This window comes from Carcharodon carcharias, chromosome 12 (genome assembly GCF_017639515.1).
Source record: "Carcharodon carcharias isolate sCarCar2 chromosome 12, sCarCar2.pri, whole genome shotgun sequence".
Taxonomy (NCBI): Eukaryota; Metazoa; Chordata; class Chondrichthyes; order Lamniformes; family Lamnidae; genus Carcharodon; species Carcharodon carcharias.
This window is the reverse complement of record NC_054478.1, coordinates 78,754,107-78,780,601: the sequence shown is the minus strand read 5'-3', so window position 1 is coordinate 78,780,601 and position 26,495 is coordinate 78,754,107. Positions and strand designations below refer to the sequence as shown.

The window sequence follows — 26,495 nt, the reverse complement described above, 5'->3', positions numbered from 1 at the left end:
TACTACTTCACATGCCCATAGTAAGGAGTCACCAACCTTTGGCTATCTCCTTGAATCTTCTGGCTTCTCGCAAGCCTATTTTGCTTTAAGTCTCTGTCCTGCAGCTTTCTCACTTTAAACTTGGAGCCTTCCTTTCCTCACTCTTAACTTCACTTAACAGGGCCTTTTCCAGATTCCTGTTCTTTTCCTTTAACTAGAAGGTCTTCTTAGAATCTTTCTCGTGTTCCATTCCCTGGATTTGGCTTCTTCTTTAGTTTGGGACTTGCTATATATTCCTCTCCAATGCTGCTTCTCCTGGCAATTCCTTTCAACTGAGCTGAAACTACTTTTCTGTTTTTCTCTGTCTCTGTGGGTCCCTCTGGACCCCAACAGCACAGTTTTTCTTAGCTTGTGTTTGTTTTAACTTCAAGAGTCATAAAACCTCATTAGAATACAGGCATCTTTTAAAATGAAACCCAAACTCAAGTTTCCCCCTTTCTTAACACCAATACAATTTAAACTTAAACTTAAAGCTAAAACTCATTCCTAATACCCCAAATACAAAAATAACTTACTTAAACAATCTCTTTCTAACATTCTCCATTCCTTTTTGCATTTAGCAATATGTCCTTCAATAAAGTATGCCAATTAGAGGTTGCTTATCTAATTTATTTTTGAGTACAATTGTGTGCCATGCTGCTTATACACAATGGGTCCAAATGTACCTTTCTTTTTGAAATATTGAAAATGATTTAAAAGCCCAAGCGTGTACCAGATTGCCTGGGATAGATTCCATTCGTAGCACCATATGCCACAACGTAATCTCATTAAGGCAATTTAAAACAATCATTTTTAATTAAGACACCAAAATGAAGGGCTAAAACTCACAGTGCAGGATGCCACTGAGCTTGAAAGAAGTTAAAAAAGAAAGTAACTCATGAAATAGTGAATATGTGGAACCAAGCTTAGATTTTAGAAACCTAAAACTTGCTGAAGGAGAAAAGGGTAAGGGAAGTAAGCTGACATGAGGTTTTTGGGAGCAAATGAGATGGAAGGGGAGATATGATCAGTCTCAGTATAGACTGATGGAGATGTTCAAACAATACTTGATCAGTATTTGGAGTTTAGCAAGAGCAGGCAAGAAGAGATCAAATTAAGGGGCCATAATCACAGCATTTTAAGAAAATAAAGGCAATGAGAGAGCTGGAGAGTAACAGTAAGAAAACAATTAACTATAATGGATTGGAAAAGAGGTGCCATGTGAGCTTCTCGGAAATTATTTCTAGTTGTCAAGGGCTTCAGGTTTGAAAAGCATGAAGAACTATTGCAGGGAAAGGATGTACTTGGCACACATGAGGAAACTGAGCTTAGAACCTCTTGGGTTAAGATATTGAAATTCCATTTGACGTCAAGAGAGACAGGAAAACTAAGAATTTCAATAGATGAATAAGGACTAAATCAAAATTACACAGTGGTAGCTATTGGTTCGACTTGAGTGAGACATGAAGGAACTATAAGGGGAATGATTCAACTTTGCCAAAAAGGGCATAAAGGCAGCAGTGTGGTGCCTGCCCATTGGTATTGACATGAGTCCAAAAACAAATTCGCATTCAGAACTCATTGCCATTACAAAGGTGAGCTGTAGGATCCCTAGAAAAATGTGTGGTCCAGAGGCCTAACTGGCCCAAAGGAAGTTGGGCTTACATTAATGCTGCCTCCACAGCAATACTCTGGGCCTGGGCCACTTTAGTGCTGCACTTGCTGTTCACCACCCCATCCAGCACCGCCATATCCCACCTGCTATCTGCCACCCTCAGGACCTATCTGTGGAATGGCTCAGCATTTAATTTTGAGAAGGCAAGTTGCATCGGGGTACCCAGTTTCGAACACAAGATCAATTGCCTGACATTGGTGTGTAACTGCAGTATCGCTTACTGAGTTATTTGTGTTATGAAGATTTTAGTACCTGGCATAACAGCTCTTTGTTGAAAGAGTTCAAATGATAAACACCATTAAAACTGAGTTAGGCTGTTGAATATCAATCATGTGTGTCACTACATTACAAGTGCGTATACTTATTTTTTCAAATAAAAATTTGGGTGCTCCCTTTCCCCTTAAGAAATGCAATGATTTATACTTTATAGGCAATGAGGGATGTCCCTGGCTCTTTTTATGTCGCGTCATTTTTTTTGATCTTCTACATGTAGAACATTTTAAGTAGTGTGTACATTTCATAAGAATATTAAAATAGACACTTTATTCGTGAAAGTAGTGTTCTCCTAAGGGATTTGAAATTTGTTGGCAAGTTTAAGATCAGCATTTGCCTTCAGGTGTGGAATTCATAATTATCAACATTACCAGACTTTTACAAGCAAAGCCAAATACAACATGAAGCGTTTGCATTTCACTGAAACATCTTAGGGCAAAATTTGGTGAATTGAATTATTACAATCCCAGCCGTAAATGAAACTTACCAACTCTTTTAAAAGCGGTCTTGGTAGCACAGTGGGATTGAACCAACTCAGATGGTGGTGGTTGTATTACAAATTATTCAGGGAGTCTGAGTTGCTGCGGCAACATGCACATTATAGTCTGGAGCTATGTATCGTGATTGGTGATGTCCATCACATAGCTGACCAGGAATTGCCTCTGCTCTTACCACCTGTCATTGGCATGTGTTTTAAGGATTAACAGTCAACCTATTTGGTCTCATTATGAGCACACTTTCCTTCGCCATCAAGTCCTGGGGTGGGGCTTGAACCTGGAGCTTCTGACTCAGAGGCAGGGGCACTAACAACAGCGTCAAAAGACCTTCTCCCAACTTATAGATGGGTTGAAATTTCAGTCTCTCTCTAAGCCCCTCAACTCTTTTTTTGGAAATTTTGGTCTGAAGTGGTGCAGGTCCTATCACAGTGCTGTGTGAATAGGAAATCTGGAATTACATCCCTGTGCATTGAGGCATTCTGGAGGAGTATTCACACTTTTTCAAAAATTGTACTGCTTTGTGACTTGGTCACCGTGCCATCCTGGTGAGTTAAATAAAGCTGGAGCAGAAAGTTCCAGAGCAAATGCAGCAGCCCTGAAACATCGTAAAAGTGAACTCCCCCCAACAGAAATGTGAAACCCAACCCCAACCTGTGGTGAATGCGCTGACTTCCGGTTTAACTACGGTAGTTTTGGGAACAGCTAAATAACCTGCTCTGGAGATATGGGTCAGTAATTTATAATACTTAAATGAGGCCCTGTGCCTTAGATTTTGGAAGCCATTTATACTTAATAGCTGCAAGCCATTTCCCAAGAGTCAGGAAGCCTGGCTGCTGAGGGGAGGCAGAAGCTGCTGGATTCAGCAGGTAAGTGCTTCCCAGGAAGAGCAGGAGAGCTTCCCTGTCCAGCCCCCAACACTGACCCTTCAAAATAAAAACAGCATTACCTGGAAAAACTCAGCAGGTTGGCAGCATCGGCAGAGAAGAAAAGAGTTGACGTTTCGAGTCCTCATGAACTGACTGAAGAAAAGGAGAGGGGTGAAATTTCAAACCCTGCTGAAATCTCTCCTTCCCTGCAATCAGCTGACCCCTCTTTCTCCACAAACTTCAGACCCACCCCCACAATCTTCAGACTCATCTGAGATCTCTCGCTGCTGAGCTCCAAGCTCTCCATGATCGGCCAACCCCACCCTGTGGTCTATAAAAGCCCTCCAAAATCTCTCCAATCAACAGTCTCTTCCTTGCCCCCATATTCTCTCTCCCACGATCACTTTCTCCATCCTTGTCACCACGCTCTGAATCACCAAAGATCGATCTCTCCCCATGATCGGCCAAGCTCCGGTGATCTTCAGACTCCCTGTAATCTCTCCCTTCCTGCCGTCTTTCCTCCATGACCTCAGCCCCCTTGCAATTTCTCCTCTCCTCCTTGCTGCTGCACTCTGAGACCAACCCCTCCACCACCCATACTTACCTCCACATGCCATGAACATTCTCCTGTGGTCCCTGCCAGCAGCCTTGTACTCCAAAACTTCCAGACATCCTTTTTTTTCGGTCTACACCAGCATGATGAGCTTTATCCAGCCTTCACCAACCTTCTTCGGTGAGCTTGCCTCTAACTTCACATACAGCTTCTTCCAGACTCTTCAGAAATTGGAGAGCTTCTTCATCCTGTGGAATCAGGGATTTCTTTCATAATGATCCCCCCCCCCCCCCCCCCCCCCCCCCCCGCAGTGATACTTCTCTGGTGCTATTTGTAGGTCAGCTTTTCTTTCAATGTGAAAGAAGAAATTTTACAGGCCTTTGAGTGACATGGCCGCTGCATGCATCCCACGATGAGAATTGTGGTGTCTTGTTCCTTTAAATCAATTGACCTCGAAGACTGGCAGTAGCTTTTGTGCCAGGCTAAATGAGTTATGAGAATTAGTGGGAGGTGTAAATGGTACTTGGAGAGGTTGATCTTTGCATTCATGAGTTCCACTGACACCCAGGTGAGGGAAAGAGCGTGAGAGGTAAGTTGTGAGAAGGTGGTTGGGTACTATGACTTAAATTAATTTAAACACATTTGAATTCCTTCGTGTACTCACTTTGGCTTCGCACACTAGGCTCATAATGGGAGATGAGATTAACTTGTTCTGTGATCTCCTGCCAGACAGGTTAGACAGCCATGAGGAAACTATTGCTGTGCCCCAAATAAATCAACTTTCCTATGCTGCACCTCATCCAGAAGATCCTACAAGAATCACTCCAAAATGAGGTCCTGCCCTACCTCTTGGTCGAGGCCTCCTTCCATCTTAAGCCATCCTTCAATTGTTTTGAACAAATTTCAGCCTTCTAATAATGCAGTGCACATTTTAATGACATCAGTGTTACAACTTTTAGCCAGACGGTGAAGGATAAAACTAAAGCCTAGTCCTTATATGCTTACATATGTTTATTTACAAAGGCACACATGATATATCAAACACTTCAAGATTCAGTCACCATAGTTTCAGTTTGCTCCTATATATAAGCACAGGTGAATCCACAGTTAATGCCCACCACCTAAACACAATCAAACACCAAATTAATATACAACTAACAAGCAGCAACTCCTTTTAAAATGCTGTTGCATTGGATCTACTACACAAGAGAGGGAACTTTAACTCCCTCTGGCTGGTGGAAATAGGGCAGTAGTGGAGTTAAGATTGAGGTGGCTGACTTACTATTTGTTCCCACTCTGTCGCCATTTTAACTTGGGTCTTGCGCAGGGTCATTCAGGTACCCGCTTGAATCAAGTGACAGCCTTATTAATTTATACAAATAGGGATCTTTGGGCTCCTAAGATGCTCATAGGATCCCAATGCAATTTAGAGGGCCTGCTGGATGCTGTGTGTGTTATAGATGTTCAACTCAGTAACAGCTAGCAGTAGAGGTAAAGAACCAAAAGGTAAATTTAAAATTGTTTTTTGTGGGACCTGGAGGAGTCCTTTTCAGGAACCCACATATGATGTCCTGCACAATTCACCCCACCACCGTGATCACCTTCCCTCCAACTTAAATTTCAGCTGGTAAACACAACATTCAAGCTGCCCAGTATTGCACCAGCCTGAAGTCAACAAGTTAGAGTAGGATACCCATTTGGAGAGTACTACCCACTGGTGGAAATTACTAAGACCCAAGCATGGAAATGTTCAGTCCTCACAAGGAAGGTCCACTGGTCATCTGCCTGTAAGTTAAAATCTAACCCCTATCGTTCATCCCTGCCAACTTGCTCCTTGTAGTGGCCCAAATCAGCCTAGAGCCCATGAAAAATGAAATGAATTAACAGACACGATGGGCTGAATGGCCTCTTTCTGCACCGTAATTTTTCTATGGTTCTATGGTTCTATACCTGTGAATGTTACAGAAAGCCCACTCGATTTGCTGACATTGTGAATTACCCTTGTAGAGATCTGTACCTCACTCGTAGAGTTAAAAACTCTATCCTGTAGAATTTTCTTTCAACAGTGTCTGGGTATAATTCACACTTATATTTGTTCCATATTTTAATTCAGGTCAAAAAATTATAATTGTAGATTGTCGTTACACATTTTCTGTCACTAGAAAAATTTTGCAACACCAATAGATGTTCACCCTAACTCCATAATAAACAATTTGGTATTCAATTCAAATTAATTTTTTTTTTCTCTTTTTAGAATTCATCAGACAATAATCAAGACTTCCTTGCTTAAGAAAATAATCAAAGTCTTTTGTTTTACTAGGGTGAACGTGGACTTCTTGGACCACCTGGGCTAACTGGTGAAACTGGAATTGGCTTTCCAGGTCCAAAGGTGATGAAATAGGTTTTTAGCTACACCTTTACAGGTCACGGAAACAAAAATTATACATGCATTGGAATTAATATTTACTAAGAAGAGAGCAAAATTAATATTCCTTAATATCTCTTTCTTGGTTTTGGAAGTCTGGAATTTGTTTCTAACTCCACACTTTTAAATAGAGGCATAGAGCATAAGAGTAAGGAATTATGATGAACCTTTATAATTATGAAGTTTAACTGGCTCAGCCTCAACTGGAATATCATGTCCAATTCTGGGTATCACACTTTAGGAAGGATGAGAATGTTTTAGCGAGGGTGCAGAAAGCTTTACGAGAACAGTTCCAAGGATAAGCGAATTCAGTTACGAGGATGGAGGGGAGAAGCTGTAGATCTTCTCCTTGGAGAAGGCCTGGAGGAGATTTAATAGAGGTGTTCACAATAATGAGGGAAGTGGACTGAGTAGATAGGGAGAAACTGTTCCCATTGGCACAAGTGTTGAGAACCAATTTAAGGTGATTGGAAAAAGAAGCAATGACAACTTGAGGAAAATCGTTTCAACACAGCGAGTGGCTAGGAACTGGAATACGTTGCTTGAGAGTGTGGTGGAAGCAGATTTAATTGTGGCTTTTAAAAGGGAATTGTTTAAGATCTTGAAGAGGAAATAATTGCTGTACTACAGAGATAAGGTGACGGAATGGGACTAGCTGAGCCAGACAGCCAGCATGGATACAACAGGCTGAATGGCCTCCTATGCTGTGACCATTCTATGCTTCTTTAAATGTTATGTTTCAAGACAATCAGACTTTTAAAAATGACCCTAAGTTTCACAAGTTGGGATAGATTTTAACTTCTCCCACCAGATGGTTGTGAATAAACCAACTGCTTCTTATACACCCTTCCTGATAGTCCATTCCATTGACTTCCATCCCTGTAAACACAGAATTTTAGAGGCCTCCTCTGGCGGTTTTGCAGATAAGGGGGCGCATAAAATTCTCTGGGTGGCCTTCCCATAGCCTGACACCAAATTGTCCACAATTTTATGGAGGACGAGTGAGGCCTAGGGCAATCACCCACCCTTGTCCTAATTAAGGCCCTTAAGTGGCCATTAAGGACTGATGGGTGCAATGGGTTCAGGGACAGGGGGAAGCCCAGCAGGTTATCTTCCTTGGACCTTATTCTGGGGGTGGTGGGTTGGTGTGTTGGGCATCACCATTATTCACCCCCATTCGAGAACAGACGCCCCGCCACCAAGCACCACCCTTCCCCCACCTCTCAGGTTCTCCCCTCCCACCTGCCCTTCAAATCGCAGCCCATCACTAACCCCCGTCCCTTCCTCAAAATCCCAGACTTTCCTGTGGCCTCGGCCTCCAGCACTTTGACTCTGGGGACTGCTTGTCGTCTCAGCATTGGCCAACACTACCGGTTCAAACTACAAAGCTGTGAGCCAATCTGATTGGCCAGCAGCTTTCTGAGGTGGGACTTCTGCCCAGGTGAGGAGTAGAAGTCTTGCCTGCAGTCAATTAATACTCCTCAGGGCGTTAAATGGCTGCAGGGCAGCCCCACTGACTTCTCCAGTAACAGATGGGAAAGAATTCTGCCTCTAGAGTCAAGCAAGTGTACGAAGCAAAGTTGGAGAAAAAATATTACAAAATTATAATGCCCTATATGTGGCAACAATCTCTCAAAAGTACCAAGTAGTAGTGTTAACCAATATGAATATGTGGTGACTAAATTGCATCCAAAGAATAAGGAAGGCAATACCTCTGTAGGTAATTGAATGTTTTAACCTTAGGAATGCTTACAGGTAGATTTTACAAACTTTAAGGGCAGAATTTTTCACCTGTGGGCGGGTGCGCGCCTGACCTGAACGGGAGTAAAATAGTGTGCGATGATGTCAGGTGAGCGTCCCGACATCATCGCACACTCGCACGTTATTTCACTCAGTGGGAGCGTCAGGCGCCAGAGTGGCGCCCACCATTAATTAAACAGCCACTTAAGGCCCTTAATCATCCAATTGACTGTTTTTTCCTTGCCCGTGCGATTTTCTATTCATGATGCAGGCAAAACGAGCAGGCAGCCAGTGCTCATTTTCACAAACCTCCATCCAAGGAGGGATAAATAAGGTCAGTATCATTGCCGCTGTGAGTAGTGAGCAGTTTTGGAGATGTTTGCAGCTGGTTGCTTATTGGTACTTGGCAGCTTCATCTCTGTTCGGGGCTTCATTCTTAGCATTTCTTGGTTTCATTTCAGGACTCATTGCTGTCTGCCAGACCCCCGGAGGATTCAGACCGTGTGGACCCTTCCAGGTATCAGACAGCCTTCCCTTACCCTAGTAATGGGGATTATGGTATCCACTGAAGGCACCTCCTCTGAGGAGGAAGAGAGGGGAGGCCAGCTGTCGCAATGCAGCTTCCAGGGGAGGGACCTGTTGGAGGAGAGGCACAGGCACAAGAGGCGCACGGCCAGCAGGAAGGGGCTGCAGAAGATGCCACTGTCGTGCTGCCAGGGTATACAGGCAGCGATGCAGCTACCTCAATATGTTCAAGGTGCAATGCCAAAGGAGGCTCCGCCTCTCTAGGGAGCGCGTGACCTCCATTTGCCAGATGATTGGGCCTGAGATCAGTTCTGTGTGAGTGGACACATGCCAGTGGCTCTGAAGGTCCCAGTGGCCCTCAACTTCTATGCCTCCGGCTCTTTCCAGGGGTCAGTGGGGAATCTGTGTGGAGTCTCCCAATCAGCTGTCCACAGTTGGGTCAAGCTGGTGACAGAAGCTCTGTTCAGGCAGGTATTGACCTTTACTCTTTACTGTATGGACGAGGCCAGCCAGGCGATTGCTGGGTTCCCCTGCAACCATGGTGCAATTGAATGTACACATGTGGCCATCAATGTGCCTGCCGGTCAGCCGGGTTCCTTCGTCAACAGGAAGGGCTTCCACCCCATGAATGTGCAGATAGAATGCAGGTTCTGCAAGTCTGTGGACGGTACCCTGGCAGCTTCCATGACGCTTATAACCTGAGACACTCCCAGGTGCTGAGGCTCTTCAGTGCTCCAACCTGACTGGATAGGTGGCTGCTGGGTGACGAGGGCTATCTGTTAAAGAGGTGACTCATGACCCCTCTCCGCCACCCAAGAACAGAGGCAGAGAAGCGTTACAATATGAATCATGCCTCCACAAGGGCGGTGGTCGAGAGGACCATAGGTTTTCTCAAGTTGCGCTTTGGATGCCTGGACCATTCAAGGGGAGCACTACAATATCCCCCAGAGTGGGCGTCACTGATAGTGTGCTCTCCACCATCTGGCACTGGAGGAAGAGGATCTTGATGCAGCCGCACAGGCCACAGATGATGAGTCCAGTAGTGAGTGCGAAGATGACCAGTAGTGAGGAGAACACTGAGGGCATGGAGCCAGACCTTGGTAACCAGCAAGGGGGCAGGGACACCAGGGACGCCTTGTTCCAGCACTCCTTCAGCTAGGCTACCAAATATCAGCTTCAAATGCATGCCAGGGCTGACGCCTCCACCCCGGATGTCTGAAAGGTCCCTTTCATTTGAACACACAGCGCCTGTGCAATAAAGTTCAGAGCCACCTGCGTCCAGCATTACATACTGGCACTCCCCGCGCCAATGAAATAAAATGGTGAAGCATACTCAGGCCACGAAAACAAAAACACAATTTACGTCATTCTGTCATTACAGAAACATTTCTGGTATTCAACATTGGACCAGTATACATAAAGTTAATAAAAATGAACATAAAATCACCCGTGACCTGTCCCTCTTATGCTCATGGTGCCTTTAAGTTATGTTTGTGAGTGCTACATCTAGGTACTCCCCACTCGCTGGCAGCAGCATTGGAGACAGCCTGCTGACTGTGCTGCCTTGATGACTTTGGTGGTCTTCCTCTGACCAATGGAGCCTATGCTGGTCCCGCTTGGGAGGTAGCAGCCAGTGCCACAGCTGGCATCTCCCTAGTTGCCACAGCCTCATCAGATGCCATGGTCACTGGCGGAGGGATGGAGGAGCTGTTGCCAACATCCAGAGCGCCCTGAGAGGAGACACAGAGACCACTAGCAGCTCGTGTGCCAACTTGAGGTTGCTCTGGACCTCCCTGCTCGCCATTGATGGACAGGCACCTAGCTGGGATACTGGGTGCCTTATCCACACTGACATTGACCCTCTGAGGTCAGTGCCTATGTGAGGGCTTGCAGATCTGAACGCAACCCCAGGAACCCCTGATTCTGTCCCTGGAGCTGCCTCTCCATGAGAGTCGCCACCTTCTCAATGGAGAAGGCAGTGCGCTCGGCCATGATGGTCAACGCAGTGCTTATGCTCTGCATGGACTCCTCCATCATGGAGACCATGGCACGTAGACCCTCATGGATCTCTGTCAGAGCCTCCCACACATCTCGCTGGACATCCAGCATCTGCCGCTAATGGACAATTCCAGAGCCTCATCACCAGCCTTCGACTGAGCATTGTCCTGGTCCCCGGCAGTCCTCCAACTGGCGGCTCCCTGAGCACTCTCAGCCTCTGCCTGTACCTCAAGTGAGTGTGAAGTACCCTCACCAATGTGCACCGAGGTTCTAGCTGCTGCTCTAATGCTCACCGAGGAGCTGGTATCTCCGCTGGTGCCTACTTCAGAGAGCAGGTGTGACGCAGGTGCAATGATTACCGGTGGCTCTCCAGTGTCAGGGGTGGTGCTTTGGGGTCCGGAGATCGAACGCCTGCTGGCGAACCTAAAAGGGAGAAGAAGAACATGTCATTAGATAAAGTCATCACACTGTCACTGTACATGCCAGGCGCCCTGGTGAGGCCGTGGAGATCTGTATCACAGTGCCCCCATTTTCCAATGATCAATGGGGACTCCGGGTTTGAGTCTCACATCAATGAAAAGACTACACTAGAATGGTTGTACAAGCCAAAATTCTCACCTCTGTGCACTGCACTCTTGGGCAGAGTTTTGCCTTTGATGGGCAGGCAGGCCCCACCAGCTTGGCGGCGGGCAGGCAGCCAAACACCACCACCGAAACGGGCCCCGCTGCCATTTTGGGTGGGCGGGCCGCCCAACGGGAAATGAAATGCGCTTCCTGTGCCCGGGGGGGGGGGGGGGGGGTGGGCGGAGAGAGGGATTCCCCCACTTTCAAAGTGCGCTCTTTCACACACGCGCACAAAAGAGCACATATCTCCCTGAGGCTAAGTGCTGTCTCAGGGAGATCGCTGAAAGTTTCATAAACTTCAAAAATAGAAAAATAAAAAAATTATTAACATGTCCCCCTCATGTGACAATGTCACACAAGATGGGACATGTTAATAAATATCACATAAACTTTATTACAGTTTTTAAAACAAACATGAAACCTCATCCCGCCAGTGGGTCAACGGTGAGAGGGTGGGTTTCAGAAGTGGGGTAGAAGGTATTGGAGACAGTTTGGAATCCGACCCGCACCATCCTTATGCAAAGGCAGATCAGAGTGTCAACACCCTCGATGTCCAAAAGAAAAAATGCCAGGTGGGAAGAGGGTCATCTGGTGAGTGAAGCTGAAGGTCAGCTCAGCTGGACAACTGAAGGAGAACACTGGTAATCTATCCTGACAAGGCAAATGTCTCTCCATAGGGCTTAGAGGGCAGCGGAGGAAAGGCAAATAGTGTGACTGGGAGGCTTCTCACACATGGCTCACATGATCCTTGGCAAAAAGCAATGTTTTGATGCTCTGGCATCATTCAGGGGACACAGACCCAGCCTTGGCACTCCCCTGGAGGTGGTGGGGAGTGGGGTGTAGTGCGTACAGCCAATAACTTACTACATAACTTTTCTTACCCTACCACTATGTCTAAGGGCTTCCCTGACATCCACAGCAGAGGTGGAGGCAGCCTGCTGACTACTACGCCCTCAAGTCATTGTCAGGTGTCCTCTGGAGGGCCAAGGCCTGGAGGGCCTCTGCCGCCTTTGGGTCTCCTGCTCTGGGGCAGGTGCACCCTCAATGGTCTCGGAGGCTGGAGCTGATGAGGTTGCAGCCAGAGGGGACTCGGAACACATGTAGACTCTTGGGGGGTTCTGGGTGGAAGCCCCAGGGGTGTTCGCCTGATGCTCCTCCTCCCTTTGGGTGCCCAAGGATCTCTCCCTGACTCCTTGAGGAGATAGGGCACGGAAGGAGGTCGAGGTGTCCTCTCCTCTTGCATAGTCACTGCAAAGGCTCACCCATGGCTACAGCAATGGAGTGCAAGTTTGAGCAGAAACATCTCCAGCAGAAACTGGGCGATCTGCTGGACCAGGGTCTCCATGGCATTCGCCATCCTCGTCATGGAGACTTTGACACACTCACATGTTGGACCATTATATCAGAGAGCACATGAATGCACTCCTCTGCCTCGTGAACCACTTTGAGGACCTGTGACACCTCTGCCTAATCTTCCCCTATGTCTTGCTAATGCTCCAGCATCTTCTCCATGGCCACTTCCAGAGGCTCATCATCTGACTCAGGCTTGGCAGGGGCCTTTTCTCTAGCAGTCCTCTGAGTGCCAGTGACCTTGGCTCTCACACTGCCTCTGCTTGCTGTAGACATGTAGCGTGAGGTGACCACCAGAGTGTAAGCCCGAGTCTAAACTAGATCTATGAGCTACCAAGGTGTGTGTGTCTGGGCTGGTGGAGGGTGAAGGTGAATACTGTGACAGCTCTACAGGCGAAAAGTCATCCTCATCCTCTTCTGAGGTCTCCTGGGGGCTGTGGCTGAGTTCAGGTGCAGGCCTGGTCTCACCCTCTTCCTGCTGACACCTGTAATGGAAAGAGGAAAGAATGAGTGACTGCCTAGGCTATCTCCTACATTGTACATTGCCTCAGCCTCAGGTTCCGATTTTCAGAGGTTAAACGTGCTTCCTCATTGGATGCTGGGGGTAGATCGGCCTTGCCCTTGGCACAGGCACGGTCACGGTCCTCCCTTGCCAGCTCGACAGCCTGCTGCTCATATTATTTGAGGGGCCGGATGTAGGGCATTACTCATGTCTTTTCCTTCTGTCACCTGGAGTGCGCTGTCGTCTCCTGCATAAAGATAGATAAATGGATTGTGAGCACATCCAATGCAGGAGCAGGTTGCACACTGCTAATTCTGTGGTTTAGAAGTGACCTCATGACTCCCCAAAGCATGCCCAACATTTGCAAAGCACATGTGAGGAGCTTGAGGGAATACTGTCCACTTCCCAGGATAAATGTGGCTCCAATAGCACTCTGGATGCTGGACGTCATCCAGGACGAAGCAGGCCGCTTGATTAACACCCCATCCAGCACCCTCAAAATTGAGTTCCTCCACCACTGACCCATTGGCAGCTATGTCCTATGTGAAAGATGTGCTGCTGTGAGTCCCCAGGGATACTTTGGCAGCCTCCTCCAGACCTCACAAGCTCTAGCAGCCAGCAGGACAAGAGCAGCAGAGGCATGGTATCAGCATCTGCAAGTTGCCCTCTACTCCAACTCCCCCAATTGCCCCTGCAATGGCTGTGCCTTCAGTGTGGCTGGGTCAGCAACCTGCAGTTGCCTCCCTACAGCTAGTAGGGCTGCAGTGGGGCAATGAGGCAGCACCCCAGCATCTTGTCAATGGCTCTCAGGGATGGGCAGCACAGATGCCAGCTTTGCTGTTGATGCCCATGTCCCATGACAGATTCAGAAAATGGTGAGGTGAGTATAGAGGGTAGAGGTTTCACTTGACTTGGTGGCTCGGATTAAGTCACTCAAGCGTTTCCTGCACTGCAGGGCAGCCCTCCTTTGCACCCCTGTGCCACTGACCACCCTGGCAAACTCCCAGGTTGCTGTGGTGAGTGGAGTGGGCATTCTGCTCCCATCCCTTGGAAAGAGGATGTCCCTCCTGTCCTCCACAGCCTGGAGGATAGTGTCCAGAGAGGCATCACTGAACCATGGGGCCGGTGCTTGCTGCTTTCTGGAAGCCATGTCCTGGACTCTTGGCGCGATGAATTACTTGCTGTCCCAATGCCTTTTAAATGTGGCATCTGGATGTGACTGTGGGGGCACACAACTTCCTGCCCACCCCGCTACACGATGTGACATAATTCTCCCGGCTGCATAATTAATTAGGTGAGAAGTGCATGCTTCGATGTGCTTACCCACCCCGCTATCCAGCGGGAGTTGCTCTGACATCCTGCTCTTGCCACTGGACTTAGGTCCAGAGTGGAAAATCCCAGCAATTAAGTTTTGTGTTTTGTGGCCCAGGAGCTTTTATTGGGAATTTGGGTTCAGAGGCCAGTGGGCACCAAAGGATTTTCTGTTAATTAAAATTAATGGTGCCAGCCCTGTTGACCTCCATACTTGAATTTCTGATGTACATTCATAGCACATGAAGCACTTCACCAGAGGCACAAATTTGTGAAGTGTACTCTTTAGTATCCATTCACAGTTTTAGTATTACTGTAAAAGAAGGCAATTATGTGTTCAATTACAGTAACAAAGCCTAACCTTAACATTCAGGTAGCACTAGCAATACAATGTTAGATAACTTTTCAAAATCATTGGCCAGAATTTTATGTCCGGCGGGTGGGTGGGCGGGCAGGCGTGTGCGCGCCCAACCTGTCCGGCCACGACCGCGAGATGACGTTGAGCGAGCGTCCTGAAGTCATTGTGCACTCGCACGATATCTCGTTCAGCAGGTGCGCATGGCAGTTAGATGTGAACCTGCCAACAATTAAATGGGCAATTAAGCCCATTAAGGAGGCAACTGAAGAGATTTTTTGTGGCCCGTCCACTTTTACAGTTGGCAAATGGGCCAGTCGACCAGGCGGCCTTTACATTTTAGCTCAAACTTCAATCTAGGGTGGGATGAAATCTCCGTGTGGAAATAATGAAAAGAGATATCTGGGGACTTTCTTTATGAGGTATGCTTTCAGGTGCTTGATTGTGCTGCATGAACATATGTTGCAGCATTCTTGTTTTGTTTATTCTGTGGGGGTCTGCAGCTCCCTAAGGCAGTTGTCTGCCTTCAGGGAGCTCAGTGGATTCGCTCATCAACACCTGTGGTGACATCAGTGCCCGTCCTTTTCCCGCCCCCCCACCGGCACTGCTGAGCCTTTCTCAGCATGAAACCGCGGTCGGAAAAATTCAGGCCATGATGTGTGAAATGCAACATTTCTCACCAGGGAGTAAAGGATTCCCTGAGTTGCTGGTTGTCTAGTGATTAGTAGTAGCTTCTCAATTTTACCTTATTGTGTTGTAGATTCATAACATGGGGCGGAATTTTACGCCGGCAGGTTTTTACGGTCCTGGCGAAGTCAATTGATTTCTGAATGGCTCGGCACATTTTACGGCCCCATTCCCACCACACCAGGGCCGTAAGATTCTGCCCCATGGATGTGGTAAATACAAAAGTCTGGCAATAGCTTAAGTCAAAACCTATCAAGTTCAAATCTATGTTGAAACTGGCTATCAAGTTTAGCACCATTGCTGCAAGCCATTCTATCATATGGATGATATTCACCTGAAGAGAACACAATACAATTTTTTTTTTAACAAATATGACTTGTGTTTTACTAAGAGTTACCTAAAATGTTGCAACAAGCGTTTTTCTCAACTGCAAGTGCAAGTTTGTAAAATCTACCTGTAAGCATTCCTAAGATTAAAACATTTGATTACCTATCAGAGAAATACTACCTGTCTTATTCATTTAATGCAATCCAGTCTCCACATATCCATATTGGCAAACAGGAGTAAACACTAGTACTTTGGTGTTCTGAGCCATACGTAAAGAAAGAGATATGAGTTTTATTCCCATTGTGAGAATAGATTTTTTTAAAAAACTTTTGAAATAATCTTGTACTAGAATCTGCTCTTTAGGTGAAGCGTAATAACATAAGATTTGTAACATGTTAATTTAAAGCTCCAAAGTTTATTTCACTGTGTATAATACAAGTGAATGTAGATCAATTCTTTATTCCCATCACCTCAACAAGAGGCAATTCCATTTTTAAGAGAAGTAAACAAGATTTGTCAAAACTTAAGTACAAAATGAAATTTGTTTTATATTTAATTCATCTTTCTTTGTTTAGGGTGATATTGGTTACATAGGAAGACCAGGGCCTGTTGGCCCACCTGGGATTGGTGAACCTGGATTACCAGTAAGTTGTGTCAAATTGTGTTTAAATGCCATGCCCAAAATTTAAAATAGACATTTCAGTAAATAAAATGAAAATATTCCCAACTGATGCAGACTGCAAAGATACTGGATATTAACAAATAATGGAGTAGATTTTGTCTGTAACACCTGAGTATCTGAGAATGCAACATTTCATGTGCATAAAGGAAGTCAACTGATTTTCTTTCAACTCATTAAATTGGAAGGGAAATAGGGTGGAATCTATTGTAAGTTGCCATACTTCCCACCTGATCTTCGGTGGAGCATCCCAGAAGCACAATGCATGGTAGTAGTGCCTATCCGTGTACTTTTCAAATGTATAGACATGTCATGTTCAGGCAGGAACATCTGCATTGCTGCCATGTCAGTATATTTGCTCTGTGGCTTATTAAATGTGGTGAGCAGCAAACATCAAGCAGAGCTGCCAACTGAAAGCATGAGTGACGAACTGAGAACTTGGATGGCACAAATCTTTAAAATTCCTCATTCATGTCCTTTTTATATTTGCTTGCAAGAAAAGGCTGCATCTAACAGACTCCTGCATATGTAGACTGAAAAAGATTTGCCTCATTTATCATCTTTTACAAAGGTGGAGTAGATCTTGATTTTTGCGCCAGTGTAACATAGATAATAGCAAGTCAATAGCCTGTTTTACAACGCTATTGTTTTTTTTCCATCAACTTCAACCAACTACTGAAGAATTAGTAAACTTGGGCGCCCATCCTGCTGTTAGCCATCTCCACTTGGGCACCTCGCCATTGTTGCTTTAATCAGCTACAGCATTTTAAATAATTACAGTCCCCTCCTGTGTGTCAGTTGTGGGTCAATTGATAGCATCCTTGCCTTTGAGGTGAAAGGTTGTGGGTTCATGGGCAGAACTTTGCCCTTGGCGTGCGGGCTCTGCGGGGGTGGTCGGGAAGACGACCACCGCCCGTAATCGGGCTCGGAAGGCAATTTCACGCCGGAGGACCAATCAAGATCCACCCAGCATGAAACGTGAGTGGCAGCGCTGTGCGGGCAGGGGGAGGAGTGTGAGCTGGCTGAGTGCGACCTTCGCATATGCGCCTGCTACATAATCTCCCTGAGACAGAGAGCTGCCTCAGGGAGATGAACTTATTAAAAAAAATTAAAGATTTTATAAATATGATGAAACATGTCCCCTCATATGATTCTGTCACATGAGCCCAGACATGTTATTAATGAAAAGATTAAGTTTTTATTTGATTTTGGAAACCTCATTCTGCCCGTGGATGAGGTTTCCAAAAAAGTGCAAAGGCTGCTTGGCCTTTTCGCCTGCCCGTCAACCGTAAGGTTGAACGGGCTGCGAAAAATTTCTTTTAATTAACTTTTTAATAGCCTTAATAGGCCTTTTAAGTGTGGGCGGGCGCTCTGTTGACACCGGCGCGCGCCCGCCGACTGAATTATCTCGCGAGTGCGCGATGACGTCGGGACGCATGCCCGATGTCATCGTGCATCATTTAATGCTCAGTCAGGTCGGGTGTGCGCCCACCCGCCAAGCTAAAAATTTTACCCCATATCTCAAGAGCACAAAAATCAAAGCTGATGCCCCACTGCAGTACTGAGGGACTGTTGCACTGTCAGAAGTGCTGTCTTTGAATGAGATGTTAAACCAAGGCCCTGTCTAAAGTGGATATAAAAGATCCTGTGGAATATTTCGAAGAAGAGCAGATGAGTTATTGCTGGCCTATATTAATATAAGCTAAATATATTTTATATTGGCTAAATATAGCCAATATTTATCTCTTAACATCATAAAAACAGATTATCTGATCATTATCACAATGCTGTTTGTGGGGACTTCCTTATACAAATTGGCAGTCATGTTTCCTACTTTACAAGAATGACTATGACTATGCTTCAGAAGTAACTAATTAGCTTTAAAGTGCTTTGGGATGTCCTGTGATTGTGAAAGGCACTATATAAATGTGAGTCTTTTTCCTGCTGAACAGGGCAGAATGGTCATTCTGCCCTGCATAACTAATGAGACCTATCTGGGAAGTATGAACAAATTAACATTGGATCCTTGAGTGAAGTGGAAGTTGCACCACATTGCTAACCTGTCAACAGGAAGCAAATCCAACCTGTTGTCTCTCGAAGGCTACAGTCACCCAAAACCCCTTCTTACTAGAACATCTCTTAGTTTTGGTCATTTTGGAAAAAAAATTCTGAGTTGCACTTCAGGAGCTTCACACTTGATTTTTGGACTATTGTACACTGACCAATTTTAGGGAAACATCTCCCAAGGTTTCAAAATGGATTCCCTAAGGGCATTCCATTGTGTATGTTTGAAAAAGAAGATCAAGAGCAAGTGTCTGTAATAGAAACCAGGTGAATCAGATCCACCTTGCAGCACTAGTGAAGAGCCAGGCCTTCACAGAGATCTCCTGTGAACAGTTGACCCATGTTCCAAACCTTGAATTATGTCTCTGAAAGTTTTGGTTCACCTCAGGATAAGCTGCAGAGCACATAAAGAACAAGGACAGTGTTCATAGTACATGAAAAAGAAACAACAATGCGAAATCTTTCTGATGCTGCATCATTCTAGAAAACCAGTGGAGATTCTGCCAAGTAGTCAATTTACAATACTTTGCTCTATAAGGCAGTTGACAACTGTCTTGACTGGAGGGAAGCTCAGTTTATCTCACTCAACAATGAAGCCAGGAGGATGAGGCTATTAACTCTTACTGAATACCAGATTTCTCAAATGTTTTTGGGGCAATTTGCTGCACACATGCAACAATATATGCCCCCACTGTTGATTCTCACCATTTCATTAACTGTGAGTGATTTCCACTCCTTGAATATATAACTGGTTGTGCCTGCGAAGACAGTTTTTTCACGTTCATACCAAGAATGCAATTCCATAATTTCTTTAACCTGAGGTAGCTTAGTGTTTCTGATCTCAGCAGTTATTTTATAAAGGAGTTTACTTTGCAGTAGACACAGAATCAGAGAGAGAGAGAGAATCAGAGAATCACACAGTGCAGAAGAGGCCCTTTGGCCCATCAAGTCTGCACCGACACGTGAGAAACACCTGACCTACCTACCTAATCCCATTTACCAGCACTTGGCCCATAGCCTTGTTATGACGTGCCAAGTGCGCATCCAGGTACTTTTTAAAGGATGTGAGACAACCCGCCTCTACCACCCTCCCAGGCAGTACATTCCAGACCGTCACCACCCTCTGGGTAAAAAAGTTTTTCCTCACATTCCCCCTAAACCTCCTGCCCCTCACCTTGAACTTGAGTCTCCTCGTGACTGACCCTTCAACTAAGGGGAACAGCTGCTCCCTATCCAGCCTGTCCATGCCCCTCATAATCTTGTACACCTCGATCAGGTCGCCCCTCAGTCTTCTCTGTTCCAATGAAAACAACCCAAGTTTATCCAACCTCTCTTCATAACTTAAATGTTTCATCCCAGGCAAACATCCTGGTGAACCTCCTCTGCACCCCCTCCAGTGCAATCACATCACAACTCAAAAGGACTCAATAATTGTAATGCAAATTCAGCTTTAATTTCTATTCCAGGCAAGTTCAAGTGATAAAATAATTACGTTGTGTTTGTAAATTATATCATCAACCTTAAGTTGGCCAACTGGTAAAACTTTAAACATGTAAGAGAGAATTTTAACTGCCTTAGCTCAGCAGAGTTAAAAACAAGATGGTTAACTTACCACCAGTAATTTTTCCAATGGGTGTCCAGGGACCTGCCTGAATCAGGTGCAAGCCTCGTCAATCTATGTAAAGCTGGTCCAATGATGTGCATTGCAATGGACCCCATTGTAAATTTAATGGTCTACAATGCTGAACATGCTTCTTGAAACTGCTCTCAGCAAAACCTGGTGAAGGTTAAGTGACTCCAAAAAGGTACAATTAGAATTATTTTTGTGGGGTCATGGGGGCGCAAGAATGCTCCTCTAGGCTCCATAAAAATAATGTGAGTCGCTGCTGCCCCAGACCCCTTTCCTCATTCCTCTCCCAAATCTATCTGTCAGCCGACCCAGAGCCAGCAAGCTGCAGCAGGATGCAAGTTCAGGACATTCAGCTTGTTGGTGTCATTTTTTTGAGATACTCCCCTCAAAACAGAATTCCACTGGAGGCATTGGGTGGCTAGCCCACCTAGCACTGGCTACCCGATAATCAAAATCCATCCTGTATGTTCTATGGTATGTTGTTGTGCAGCTGATAGAATCACTATGTGCTGTCAAGAGATGTTATTGTGGCTGGGCTACTGTTAAAGAGGTTCACAGAAATTACACATAAAATTAATGAGATATCTGTCCTCAATATCCTTACTGTTATGCCTCATGCCTAAGAACAGAAATTGTGAGGCTCCAGCAGCAGTTAAGTGCTCTTCTTCCTGCACCTCATACTTGCATCTAGCAAAACTACACATTGGAAATGAAACCTTTCTTTGTGTATGGGTAGTGAGTATCACATTCCACATTTAATAACCACGGTTGTGTGTTTTTAATCTCCCAAATTTATCACAGCTTCAGTTAACGTGTTTACTGCATTCACTAAAGACAAAGGTCCCAAATGTCCAAAAGCCTTTGATCCTGATGGAACTACTGTGATCAGCCCATGGGAACATCTCTGGCTGACGTCACAGGAGTATACAAGATTAGGAGAGGTTCTCCTGTTTAGAGGTTATTTGTGGTCACCGGCTGAATCAGGAGAGATGAGAGAATCATGCTAGCCAGCCACTCTCTGCATCTTAGAATCATAGGCAGGAAAGAAAGCCCAGAAGTCACATCCATTTTTTGAGGATCAGGCCATGGCCCAGGTCTAGACCACCCATGCCTTCCCCTTTTGACAACCAGGAGGAAAATATGCCTAGTTTCACCCTGCCTATTGACTACCTGGGGTTTTTCAAGCAAGAACCAAAGTAATATCCTTGGCACCAACCACCAGCCATGGCTCTTTTGATGTCGAGGAATATATTTGGGGTGGGCAAATGTTCTGCCTCAAACAGGACTTGATAGCTGCTCACATCAGAAGTCAAGACCTGGCATATTCAGATCCCAGCCTAATTTGCAAACCTTCCATCTTTTGCCAGCTTGATTCACAGCAGAGTCCACTAGAAGATTCTTCAGTTTTTTCAGAACCAAATCTTTGGAGGGAGATGACTGGCAGAATTACAAAATTGTTACAGTGCAGAACAATTCTGTGATTCTGCCCAGCATCTCAATAAGTAAGTGACGACCATTTTCGGTTGAGCAGATTTTATGTGTCACAGTTCACCAAGTACTCAGTAATTTAGCTGTTTGCAAGTCTAATTCTGGTATATTGAGCATTTTCCATTATTATTCAGCAGCAAGTAACAGTATTATTGCTTCATTAAGACATTGTTCATAAATTAATTTTCTGTTTCTTTTGTACAGGGTCCTCCAGGGCCTCAAGGGCTTCAGGGAGATCGAGGTTTACCAGGAGAAGGTTGGCCAGGATTGAAGGTATCAGTAATTCTACATGCATCTTACACACAGTATTTATCTTTCCCTGTAAAAGATTCACCTGAAATGATTTGAGCATTGTTTCAACATGTAGGAAAGGAATTCCCCCCCACAGGGTACACCAAACATGATATGTTTTTGTTCAGGAGGTATTGCCAGTGTAACAGTAATGTAAGAGCTGTTGAACAAAGCAGTGAATGTGCATTGTGCAATGCTGTAAAAAAAAAATCAAAATCAAATGGAGATAAAGCTGAGAAAATATGCTTCATCACATTATGACTTGTCACTGACTTTAGTGTTGTTAAGAATCCATCAAAATAAATACAGTCCAATGCACAGTACTCAAACAAGTATACATAATACAATCATCATCTTCATATTTCTAGTCAATTTAAGATAGAAATGGTGTAAAAGTATAGGAATGTATCCTGAAGAGTTGACACCATAAATATTTTGTTAATACTAATGCTGCACTATTAGATAGTTAGGTACTGTGAAATGACTGCCTATATATCTTAAAATATTTGAGCAAACGTCATTAATGTGTATGCACATGATCCATGTTGACTTGTTTTCTTTGAGCTGATATTCTGATGATTTCTTCTGTACTGTTTTACTTTTTACCTTTTCCTTTGTTCACTTCAATAAACTATTATTGAGGCCAATTATAGTTACAATACAGTGGCGGAGTGATTCTTCTGCATTGATGCAGATGAAGTTCAAGTAACGGAACTGTCGACCTGGCACCATTTTGCAATGTTGACTCATTTTAATAATTTCCATATGCTCACTGCACAGATTGGCTGATGTGCAGGGAATGCACTGGGGTTGATTTTAATTTTTGAACACCTGATTGAAGGAGCCTACCAGTTGCACACCCATTCCATACAAAGAGTTCCCACAACTTTGAGGATTGGGCCTCATTTGAATCAGGCCTGTGAACAATGGGCACCAAACAGGCTCCAAGGCAGCTCATTGGCTTTGGCCCTCAAGCATGTTGGCCAGCTGGGATGCTGCACAGTTGTCCTGGGAAGGAGGACAGAGGCGAAGTTCAGGGGGCAAGTCCAGAGCTGTAGTGGTTTTCAGTAATTTTGTGGGGAGTGGAAGAGCAAATGTACCCCTGGGGGCTTGATAAAGGTATCCTCGCCAATACTGTTTCATTCCCAGCCCTGGGTGGAAGTGTCTGAGCTGGGACATGGAAGTAAGGAGCAAGTAATTCAGGGCGTGAGTTCAAATGGATTGAGGCACAGGTATATGTAGAGGGTCTGTGCACAAACTTATATGTAGCCAAGAGTCTGACTTCAATTCTCTCTTCGAGATCATCAGCCTCACCTTCCTCATTGTCATAGTTCAAAAAGAGATAATTGTGCCCTAGATCCACCTCCGTCTCATCATCATCCTCTTCGTCCTCCTGTATTCTCCACCCCACCACCCGTTACTATGGTAGATCTGCAGGAAACAACAGTACACACCAAGGACAGTTGAACATTACATGGCATTAAAGATTCAGAGGAGAGTGGAAGCTTGTGGATGCCACAGTGACATTACAGGCATTCAGTCACTGACCTGCTGGCCCTATGCTTGAACTATGCAATCTCCCATGGAAAGAGCAGACAGTGTCCCAATGAGTTTATAACCTGATCCTCATGGGACATTGGATGTTTCAGCTTGGATATGCACCCTGTTTAATTTGCTTCTGAAAAGCTTTGAGTGCCATTTTCTTCTGCATCACAATTCAGTGTATAAGGTGAAGGCTAGTATTGATATGTCTGTACCAAGGGGCTTGCAAAAACTGAAATAAAAGATGTGGTGATCTCACCCTGTTAAAAGCTTATGCAGTCAAGTAATTGTTGTTAGGGGAAATGGCAGCCATGTTGTAAAGCCCCCCTAATTTAGATTATATAAAAGGTTAGCTGCATAACTGTTGCCTTTCGAAGAAGAAGAATGTGCCTGTGTGTAAGAAAGAATGGGAAGGGTGGCCAGTGTACCTTGCCTGCCCTGGTCAGGTCATTGAACCTTTTGCAACACTGGTCTGTAGTCCTGATGTTGAGAGAGTTGACTCTGAGTTCTATCACTCTTGGATTCAGTTTTAGCCAAGAGGATTCTCAGGATTAGAGTAAAGTTGATGCATCTTCTTTCCTGCCACTCTGTCCACTTAATACTCTTGCCTGTTTATGACAGGATGCAATCAGGGAAATGTACCAACTAAAGTCAGTTCTGCCATTTGTGTCCCAGTAATGCTGAGCACAAGGGACATCCAGCTTTGACAAGAGCCTGAGGTGAATTTGACCTTTGAACAATTGGATTCCCTATTAAGAGATCAAATGTAGAACAATCAGCTGCTTTCAGGAAACTCAAGCTCCAGTAGCAGCTTGAGCAACAGGATTTTCTTTGAAAATTTTGAGCCAGTAATTTAGTTGGATTTATATTGGGGACAGGCTCTGCAGCTAAACCCCTTCACCAACAGCATGGGTTGATGTCATTAATGGCACAAGTACTTATCTGCATGATGCAGGTGCTCCTGACTCTAGGACTCGGGATGGAGTCAGGAATACAGCCAAGAGTGGGTGGGCATTTCACTCCATCCCAGACCTGCACTTTGGAAGGCTATGTTGTTATCGAGCACAGTTTCAGTCATTGTAGCACTAAAAATCCACTTCATTCTGTAGTATCAAGTGAAAGTTAGTGCCAACAAATCAACATTAAAAAGCTCAAATTTGAATGCATTCCAAGTACATTTTGAGGGATGCATAAAAATTACACCAGAGTGCTAGCATTAGTGGTGCAATATGGTGCAGGGTATTCATTGCCACCCCCTACCCTATGTTGTCCTAATAATAGCATGCAACCAAACAGAACCCCTGCCCAAGCATTGGTTACAGCACAACTGGCACACCAACCTCAGGATAATTGTACTGGCAGTTGTGTAACTGTTAGAAAACCAGGCAGCATCACATGGGGAAGGAGACATTATCAGAAGGTCAGCCCCCACCTCTCATCTTTTTGCATCTCATAGTGGTAGATCTGGCCTCAGGCACAATGGTCTGAATGACTTTCTTCTGTGCTATGTTATTCCAAGTATCGTTTTACCACCTGAAGTGGCAGTAACAGAGACCAGGAGGCAGCTTCTGGCCAAGATAGTTACATGGCCCAGAAAAAGGTTCGAGGGAGCTGAGGAGAAATGTTGTCATGCATTATAGCTACAGTAATAATACAGAAGTCGATAACTGCGAACATCACGATCTTAATTCTGTTTTATCAGAAACACTTAGACTGAAGCTGCATACAGCAAAGTCTCTATATATCTCAGAAAGTACTTATTTACAAATGCTGTGCTTCTGAATGACCAACTCCACATCTGTGATTTCTGAGCACCTTTTATTTTTCACTGTAGTTTTGTAGCAGTGACCCCTAATGAACAGTCAGAAGGAAAGGTTCTTGGGACCCGTGGGTTGGAAGGGTGTACAGATTTCACTTCCTTAATACCAATAGTGTTTCATTAGTTGGATGAGAAATGTGCCTGTTAGTTATATATTATTAATGCAAAACTGCCCAGAGATAAGGAAATAATGGTCCTTTGAGTACAATCTGATGAGTATTAAATTTACAGTAGCTGCCCCAGGTCTCTACGCGGGACTTTCTGACAAACTGCCAGTCTTCTGTCTTCACTCTTGAACAAAACTGAAACAATACTCAGTTTGCACTGCATGGAATCTTTGAAGCCTCAGGCACTGCACAGCTGCACAGTTTGTAAGTTACTAGGGCCACCACAGGACATAATACCGTGCCTAATACAGTTTCTCTGTTTCTTACACACTGCTGCTATCTGAGTGACTTTCTTGTGGTTCCTGCTTCTTTAAGCATCAATTGGCGATCTCATATTTCTCAAAACAAGCTTTATCAAGGGTTTTTAAAAAAAGATTAAGAATAACATTGAAAAATAGCATGATTACTGTAATGTTTTATAATGTGCTATAGGGTGATCGTGGATATGAAGGACCAAAAGGACCCCGTGGAGCTCCAGGTGTTGGTGTTAAGGGTGATAAGGTAAGGCTTGGGTATGTCAGATTTATAATACAACACTACTTGTGACTGCAGCAGTCTTTTAGCTTTTAGGAACTAAAAGGCTAATTATGGCTAGTTGGACTTTGTAGTATATTTCTTGTGAGTTGATATAATGGAAGCTGTTGTGTGTGAAATGATTCTCTGTAGGACATGGAATGTTTGTTTAGGAAGAAATGAAAACTATGTGAAATGGCTTGTCCAACACCAGAATGCTTATTTAAATGGTACAGACTTAAAGAGCATTGGGTTCTACTGTCTGGAGTGAGAATCTGCAATCAATGGCTGTCACAATTTCTGAAATGTTTCCTGAGGTAAAACATTATGTTATAAGCAAACTTGGCTATGGTTGGAAGAATTTTACTAATTATCTTAGGGACCCAGGAACATTAAGAAGGTGACAGCTGGACACAGACATTTTTGCTTTTTTTTTCTTTGGATCCCCAATGCCATTGGAAATGCGGTGGGTGACGATTTCCAGCAGCCATCCATCATGTCTGCTCTGATTCCTTGGATCAGGGTCACTTATGTATTTAGGATGGGTGCCAGTATCATTTACAGCACTGCTAATAT

At 44.8% G+C, this 26,495-nt stretch overlaps 1 protein-coding gene across 1 annotated transcript in view; it reads left to right on the top strand.

The window, feature by feature from the left end:
- col28a2a (collagen, type XXVIII, alpha 2a) overlaps positions 1 to 26,495 on the top strand; it is a 146,023-nt gene that overhangs the window by 38,240 nt on the left and 81,288 nt on the right. The window contains exons 12-15 of the mRNA XM_041201288.1: positions 6,203 to 6,271; positions 16,302 to 16,370; positions 21,792 to 21,860; positions 25,839 to 25,907. Coding sequence (XP_041057222.1) covers positions 6,203 to 6,271; positions 16,302 to 16,370; positions 21,792 to 21,860; positions 25,839 to 25,907 — 276 coding nt within the window. The remainder of the gene's footprint in view (positions 1 to 6,202; positions 6,272 to 16,301; positions 16,371 to 21,791; positions 21,861 to 25,838; positions 25,908 to 26,495) is intronic.